Source organism: Papilio polytes, unplaced genomic scaffold (genome assembly GCF_000836215.1).
Source record: "Papilio polytes unplaced genomic scaffold, Ppol_1.0 DF821845.1, whole genome shotgun sequence".
NCBI classification, from domain to species: domain Eukaryota; kingdom Metazoa; phylum Arthropoda; class Insecta; order Lepidoptera; family Papilionidae; genus Papilio; species Papilio polytes.
In genome coordinates this window covers 2,798,848-2,807,819 of record NW_013527359.1, presented here as the reverse complement: position 1 = coordinate 2,807,819, position 8,972 = coordinate 2,798,848, and the positions used below count along the sequence as shown (strand labels likewise).

The 8,972-nt window shown below is 34.3% G+C and overlaps 1 protein-coding gene across 1 annotated transcript; it reads left to right on the top strand.

Annotated features, from left to right (window-relative positions):
• Positions 1–2,566: 2,566 nt before the first annotated feature.
• On the top strand, positions 2,567–4,835 carry LOC106107923. Its single transcript, XM_013288951.1, has 4 exons — positions 2,567–2,643; positions 2,772–2,962; positions 3,124–3,304; positions 4,593–4,835. Exons 1-4 carry the CDS (start codon positions 2,613–2,615, stop codon positions 4,775–4,777), a joined length of 588 nt encoding a protein of 195 aa, XP_013144405.1. The 5' UTR covers positions 2,567–2,612; the 3' UTR covers positions 4,778–4,835.
• The last annotated feature ends 4,137 nt before the right edge of the window (positions 4,836–8,972 follow it).

Here is an 8,972-nt window from a genome sequence, read left to right as displayed (position 1 = left end):
ATGCCTGATCAATGTCTCATACCTGCCTTATAAATTCACCTTCGAGGTGACACTAATGCGATGGAATTTACCTCCAGACGAATCGCTGTGATTCATTCTATATGACATTTAGGTAATACGACGCTTAAAGTACACACTTCACTAGGTACGCTACATAATTTACTGTGGTATTTGTTTTTACGTAAGAAAATAGTACAGAAAACTGTGTCTTATATTTTCCATCAACAGGACAAAAGTAGGAAATCGTATGAAACAAATGAAAACAACGAATATAACTGAATAAAAAAGTTAGCATCTCTATGGTCTGCTAGGATCCCGTACGTTTCTTTTTACCTAAACCTTCCCGTTATTCTGTAAATGTAAGCCCTTGAGCTATTTCTCCTTATCAATTTGGAGGTAAAATGCAACTCCTGGTTAAGTTGTTACAAAGTTGCCGTCCTACTAATATTCTAGTACCGTATTCTTGCCACGTAGCGCTCCTCATCTACCTATACCTTTTTAATGCATCGAAAACTTTAACAAACTGTTGACTTAAACCTTACCATTAAAACGTGATAGTTTTTTTTAAACAGAGAACTTTATAGTACTGTCTAAAGACGTAATCTGATACAAGCAGCAAGTAATAGAAGTACAAATAAAACAATTAAGTCGAACAAACGACAGATGTCGCCACGTCGTAACCAACAACAAAGGATTGGCATTACGGACTGTTAATACAAGAAGCGCGTGCGCAGCCGCAACCGCAACCCCACACGTCACAATACACCTGCAACTTATTTTGTACTTTATCTCGAAAACAATAAAGTACATTTTTCCTTATTGTATTATGTAAAAGTAACAACAATTCGCGAACTCAACGTAAGAACAAAAGCCACGCGCCCAGTCCTCGGTTACCACACAGGACGTCTCTAAAAACATTTGCGGTCGAATTGTAACACGAAACATGAAGAGTCTTGAGATCTAAATGCAAGCATTTTGTTTAACATTCACATTTAAATGACAAAGAAAATGTAGCAGTGTTTTTTTATATCCTTAACATCTATTTACAAATATTGCAAAAACTACAATTATCTTTGTAATCAAATGGTATTGTCGAAAGAAAATAAACAAATCGAAATTATCAGAGAACTCGCGCCTAGCATTTTCATTCTTTTCAGAATCTCCGAATTTAATCCAAAGGTTGAAAACCTCTGTTTTAAACAATCATAGTACAAATCTGCTAATGATTCAATTAGCGTGGATTGAGTAGCCATCACAAGACTAACCGGCAATTCATTAAGGACAAGGGGACAGGATGCGACAGTTTATTCTGTTTACGACGTGCGCTCCTCGCCAACTCCTACGCATCTAAGAGTACTGAAATAAATATTATGGATGAGACAGTTTTTATCTCAGTTTTTCTAATCTTACTAATATTATAAATACGAAAGTTTAGATGGATGTATGTTAGAGTTTGTAGCCTAAACGGCTGAACGAATCTCGATGAAATTTGGTATAGATATGGAGCATGGTCTGGAAGAACACATACTTAGTTTTTTTTTAATTCCACGCTGACGGAGTCGCGGGCGAAAGCTATTAAAAAATAAACATTGAATTATAATTATAGTTTAACACTACCAAACCCACATTTTAAAATTCTGGAATCTATCTTTATTTTAAATTAGATTTAATTTTTGACTCTTTCCGTGATTTAACATGAATTTGTACGTGGCCTTGAACTGCAACAGGAATTTTTAGGTCTTGTCCCATTGGTGACTTTATTTTCTTTAAATTACTCATTTAAATAATTACTACTCGCTCATTTACCACTTTGATAAATGCTGCAATTAAAGCAAATAACTACAAATCACTTGACATGGCTCCAGAAATGTTTGTAGTTTCCGACGGCCGTAGAATTCTTCTGTAATGCAGCTAGTATTTAAATTGGAATAAGTACTTTTTAAGAACCGATTCATATATTAGATATGTGTTTTTTTTTTTACTTTGACAGCCTCACGATTGACTTTCTTTTATATCCTTCTTAAGTAGAATCCTTCATAAAAGAAAGCTTCAACCTTTTAACATTTTCCTTTATAAAAATTCCACTTTTTAATTGTTTCATTGTGTAAATAAAACTAAACTTATGTAAAATGTAAATTCACCTTTAACTTAAGCGATTAAATGTGTTTCTACGAAGATTTTAAGATGTTAAGTTTCGGCCATTACAGCATCGTTTCTCCCACCTTCAATTATAACCTTCCCTGGCCCTCCCCCACTCTCTTTAGAATCAGATTGCATGTTCAAGCCCAGCCCTTTATATTCAAATGAGACGAAATGAACATACGCTATTTAGGTAGCACAGCAATCATCAAGTAACCTCTAAAGTTACTCGATTTTTTTTGTTCTGTTTTACAATCGTTAATGTTGAAACTTTTTCATCTCGAGTTGTTTTGTTTTCAACAAAACGATATGAATGGAAAAAATACGTTTCTCTAAATAAAATTGCCGTGTCCAAGGGTTAAGTGCTCACAATTTGAGTTGTTAATGCTGTTATCCTTTTGATACACCTAATCAAGTCATTCAGTTCATTACCGCGGTTCGTGTAGCGTGACTCGGCCACTGGATATCTCAAAATGGCTCACATTCTACGGCTATCAATTTTAGGTACAATAATTCTAACATTCAACACTTATAATTTTTCTTATAATCTTTGACATTTCTAAACTTAATTTGCATGTTTTGTTAGCATTCATGTTTTAAAAAAAAGGATTTTTTTATTTTTTTTATTCCAGCCATCGTATATCTATACATAGTCGCAGCTAAATCTAACGATAAGCAGCCGAACTGCCAAGAGTTCTCCAAGAACGTTACGTTCAAAGATTCTCAGGCGATCGGAGTCTGGCACTTGCTGCATTTTAAAACTGAAAAAACTAAAGGTTCTGGCGAATCGCACTGCGTCGAGTTTACAAATGTCGGGGAACAGGTATTTATCATTATTTTTGAGACGCATATCTGAAATACAAAATTCTATTTCAAGGCAAATTAATTGATACGCAAACACTTGTTAACATTGTTTAATTTCTAAGCATGGATATTCTAAGAATATTAAAACCCTTAAAAACCATTACAATATTATTGTTTAAGGAAAACAAAGACCTTCAAGAACGCATTGGACAGTACGTAGAGAATATGAATTGGGATAAACTACTAATAAAGATGCAGATTCCTTGCTCCAGCGTAAAATCTAACAAAACCAGAGACTATTATTTGGAGAAACTAGAAGGCGACGGCTCGTATAGAACACTACAAATGCCTTCTCCTACTGGTACGTAGTTACTTTGTATCAATTTAAAAAAAAAGTATTGTTAATAATAAGTTGAAAAAGTGTATGCTATTTTTATCCCAATTTTGATTCTCAAATTTATTAAATGCAAGTACGTTTCTTTCATAAGTTCGACTTTCTTAAATCTGAAAGAAATTTTCACAACAGACATTCCGATTATGATCAATTTTTTAAAATATAATGGATAATTAACATACTTTTGTATAAAACAATTTTTCTACGAAACGACTCACAAAAAAAAAGCGTTATTCATATAACACATAAAAATTAAAATCAATAATATAAGTAAAACAATCAATAAAAAAATGTATATTTAAAAAATAACGGTTATATAAAATGTCGCGGACATTGCAGATTTCTAAAATGCATTCGACATAACTCATAAAACTAGCAGACGCAATAATAACATTCTTAACATGAACACGGTTGAATTTTCTATTTTTCAGCAAATTAGATAAATCGAATGCATTGTTTAAACTCAATGGAGCGATCATTGTGAGGTTATTACAAAAAACGGTGTTCATTGATTAATCTCCAACATATAACGTTACTTCTAGAGATGGACGACGGCACTTAGTACGATACTGCTTTACCCACATTATGTACATAAAAATTATTCACCTAATAAATCAAATAGATACCGCGCCCTGGTTTCACAACGAACTCACGATGATATCGGTCCATTAAATTGTGAAACGGTTATTTTGAAATCTCAAACTTTTCATTTGTTTCCACGTTGTATTGTCCAAAGAGTAAGTCCGCACCATTAACAATATTGCCTGTAAAGTGAACAAGATTTCTCTTAATTAAATTTAGTTATTTTCTCAACGTATTTCTTACATTTATCTAAACATGTGCTTAATTTTTTTTTCAACATCTTACTCTTATATTTTCATTAGTAGCTTCAGCGAGAATAATTCCATCAAAGGTAAAGATGATTTGATACCAAGATATGACTAAACTTTTACCTATCTAATCAAAGGAGCTTAGTAGCGTATAAACTAAGGTCGTAAATTGGAATTATTATAATAATGATGCCTTAAAATTGTGCAAATTCTAGGTCTTCTAGACTTGGGCCAATTTTAAGGCGACCTTCTTTCTCACCATGACTAGTGGGGAGGTTGTTAACAGTGCTGGGAGTAATTTCCAGATCCATGGGCGCCCCTATCTGTCAGGAGCCCTGGGCGGATTCTCAATCACGCTCTACCCTAACAACGACACTGTGTTGAGGAATAAATATGAAATTGATGTAATTTTCACAAATTTTCAGCAAAACTAGACCTAGCTCAGTTCCACCGCTACCCGATGCGGCTCAAGCTGGTGGAGGGTCAATACCTGGCGATGATGGACTGCCACGAGAAGTTCGTGTTCCTGCTGGGCAAGCAGCCTCCCACAGCTGACCTCGATGATCGCATCAAGAAGATGATCGACGCCTACTGGCCTGACGAACTTTAAACTGGAAATATTGTTAAAATTGGCGAATATTTCTAAAATGATAAATAAATGTTATCACCGCGTGATCGGATTTACCTCTACCTCTTACGCTATCGTTGTCTCCATTCTAATTATTTTTTTATAACATAAGGTGGCAAACGAAAAAAGCGACCGTCGCCCATAAACATCCGCAATTTCAGATGCGTTGCCTTCCCTTTATTGACGGAGGAGGAGACTCACATAAATTTCCCCTTCCTATGCATCTTTTCCGCCATCAAATCCACTTTTCCTTCCCATTCTTTCCACTTAAGAAAAAGGTGGAAAGGGAAAGAAAATAAAATTAGGCCTCCGACACCACACTCATCAGACGAAACGCAGAACTGCTTCCACTTCACGCCTGTCTTCTGTGTGTTAAAGTGGGCTCTACCAATGTTAAATTTATTAATATTTTTTTATTTATCGCCTCAACTACATTACATTCGTTACGTTAAAATTTCTCCAAATATTTCAATATAACTTCCGTTTCCAAATTAATCTGGTCGCAAAATATCAAAATTTATGAACGCAATTATAGTCTACAAAGTCAAATGACGTAAATGGTCAATTATAGTGTAATTATATTTTTAGTGGTCTACCGCCCGCGGACGTGGCGCAGGCGAGGGTGCCGCAAGGGGAACCAGTGTACGATGCCATTCCGCGACCGATGATATCGTACTAAACATTTTGTATAGCATTGTTACGACGGTTGTAACTACAGAAAAATATAACAAAATACATAAAAATGAAATCATTATTAGGTAAAATTCCACTTGACGCTAAATTGACGACTATCCATGTGATATTATTTTGTTTTTGCAATGATTTTTTAAAAATCAATTATAAAGCGAAATAATTAAGACCTTTTATCAGAGAGTTTACATTTTTACTTAAATTAGTATCTTAATTCATTTCTTTTATTAGAATAACAGAAGAAATAATATAACACAACTAGTTAATATAATATATATTTCTATAGAATCTAATCTAGTTAACACGTTTACATTAACTCCATATAATAATTATGTAATCATTAAATGGGAAACCATATCTTTGAGTGATATAATAACAAACATTAAAACGATTAAACAACATTACCAGCATACTTACAAAGTAAAAATAAATACAAAATAATGACAAAGCTAACTGCACCATTACTTACTTTCCACCCCGCGCCAGCGCCACACAAAATGTAACCCCTACAAATACGCCAAAGCACCACTCAAATTAAGTGCGGCGCGATCAACAGTCATTTTCGGTTACAATTAACCACACATTTGAGTGAAAAGTCAACCACCCACTCCAATTGATTTATTGTGTCCTACGAGTTCCGCTATTGTACTGCGGAACTTTTATTGTCTTTTACATGGAGTCACAAACATCTAGATGCGTCATTTCCTTTTTAATCATGCATTGTTTATTGAATTAATATTTTTGCACGTTTAGTTAATGTACGAGTATGTTATTGTCATGATTTACTATATTTCGTCTGTACTTATTAGTTTTTATTTACTTTAAAACGAACTAAAGCGACGCAGCTACCCGAAATAAGCTTTTGCCTGAATTATCTTGTTGTAAGTAATCAAACGTAAGGTTTGTGCAGAGATACAGCAAACAGATAAAATGTGTTTTGAAATGCAAGATTAAATATATTACCAGTAAATTTCAATTTTGAAACAGTTAAAATGTTTTTAAATGATGTTCACTTTTAGTATTTTTGTACATCGTTGTGCGTGGTGTACGCGGGGCGGAGGGTGGGGCGAGGAGGCGGCGAGGGTGCAGCGCTGTTCATTTGTCTAAATGCAGAAAGTAGCGTTTTGAAGGGCACTCGGGCGCTGGGAAAGTGTTGCTCTTTAGCCAAAGTTAAAACACTCCTACCGCATTCGAGTTCGAGTACCCCTCCTGACTCTTCAAGCCTGTTTCGCTAACCGACGCGCTCTTTGTTTAATTTCTATAATTGTCGATTGCATCATTCGCGAGTACATAATGCTCCACTTACCGTTATTATCGACTACAATAATAATCATTCGATCGCCTTATATACTTTTATGTCGGTCGAATAAATATAAACGTAAAACATTTTCGTTCCTACAATGTAATCACTTTGTAAGTTTTAAAATTACACTTCGGTGTAATTACGGCATGAACTGGACGCAATTACACCGAAGTCACGTCGGAATCATTATTAAAAGTTCAAACAGTAATAACCGATGGATTAAAGTCGATAGGAATCTGTGAGCGGCCGTAATGTGAGTAAGAGCGTAATTTTCGGCTGTTGGGTGACGATATCGATGGAAAAGTTTTTCAATTATGCTCACTTGAATCGAAATAATGAACGTGACTTTGAATAATAACCATTATTATGAAACGATGCTATTTTCTAACATAGTTTCTTATTTACAACTGCTATGCAAAGGCTTCCAACTACAATTATTTCGTGCAGCAAACGTTATAAACAAGTTACTAATGCAGCCTGCAGTTATTTTAATCATGTGCAAACATAGTAGTGATAACATTAGTGCCTCTTTGTTTACAATTTGTACTTTAAAGTGATGAAATAAAATTAACTAAAACTTCTTGATATATGATGTACGAATGTGTGTGCGAAAGTGCCACAGAATTTCAACTTACCGTAACAGACGAGACTCCAGTCAATAAAATAAAGTTGCCTTCATTAGAAGTTTTACATTTTAGCTCATTATTATGCTCATCATGCATAGACTAGCTTTTGACTGCGACTCCTTACGCGTAGAATAAAAAAAAGTAAGTATCCTATATGTTCTACCAAATTTCATCGAGATCCGTTTAATAGTTTAGGCTACAAACTCTACCAATCCTCTATCCATCTAAACGCATTTATGATATTAATATGATTAAAGAAGCTTCTTACATAAAAAGTGACAGATAGTTCAAACGTGCCACATGTGACGTGATTGAAGTGGTGCGTGCTGCGGTCACACCTGTAATTATTACGACAGTAGACCGCCATGTTAATCGCTGGGAAAATTCAGGGCGCGTAATGAGCTGGGGTGGCATTCGGCGTGTGGGAACTCGCCTATTGCCAATTGAATTAGGCAAATGCCACTAATATCTACTTATTGACTTTCGCCACGTGTAGAACACGTATTCTATTTAATTATATACGAAATGAATTTCCATACGATTTTTTTAATTCTCTTTAATAATACGTTATTCGCTGTAAAGTCGATTTTCTTTAGGTACTTTGTTAATTTTTGGAGTTTTAATAACAACTTCATTTGGTGCTTTCATATTTTTGATGTTCGATATTTCGTTATATTATTGCGTTTAATTGCTGATTATATTTACCGTGTTGTAACCAAGATATTAAGTACATATACATCAAAGTTTAGATAGAAAATAAAGAAATATTTCCAATCTTAGTGTTTACCAATAAATCTAAACCAAAATGTCTACTAAAACACATGTAAAATTTAATTTCAAATTCACTTTTATACCCTAGATGTTTTGTTATATGTTAAATGTCTAATAGCAATTGCTTTCAGGGCTATTTTGTTCAATTCCTCCACTTACACCGCGTCCAGTACAACGCACGCTGCAGTGTTTAGCGCTCCACAATGCACAATCAAGGCATTTGCATAGCTAATCGCTACATATAAATGTGAATCGCGATAACAACTATACCTTACAGTGATTTACCTTCGTGACCGTCGTTATTAACTCTATAAGTTAAAATGAGTTAATGAAAGCATTTAAAACTGATTTCATTAGAAATAATTAAGTTGAAGAATTTTATATTTCTAATTTTAAATCGCATCCCTATTTTGTTGCTTTTATTCTTGAAATAAGCTCTTCGTATCTGCTATTTCTATCGATACTAATATTATAAAGAGGAAAACTTTGTTTGTTTGTTTGTAATGTATGGGCTCAAAACTACTGGGCCGGTTTAAAAAATTCTTTCACCGTTAGAAAGGTATTATCTGTGAGTCACATAGGCTGTACTTTTTTTTAAATTTCACGCGGACGGAGTCGGAGGACGGAGTTGGTATTTCATTAATTTTAGCATAACCCTTCTGTTAGAAGCCGCCCACCACTATACATTTTTTCCTATCTATTTTCCTTCTAAAATATTAAATGTAAAATATAAAATTGTATTTGATACTATATTTGACACGTTAACGAAAATAAGCTAAGGTACAAT

What these genes read in the sequence shown, in the direction of transcription:
- LOC106107923 (XM_013288951.1), top strand. Translation starts at nt 2,613, where the DNA reads ATGGCTCACATTCTACGGCTATCAATTTTAG. An exon ending in TCTACGGCTATCAATTTTAG is followed by an intron (nt 2,644 to 2,771) that starts GTACAATAATTC and finishes TTTTTATTCCAG; the next exon opens with CCATCGTATATCTATACATA. An exon ending in ACAAATGCCTTCTCCTACTG is followed by an intron (nt 3,305 to 4,592) that starts GTACGTAGTTAC and finishes ACAAATTTTCAG; the next exon opens with CAAAACTAGACCTAGCTCAG.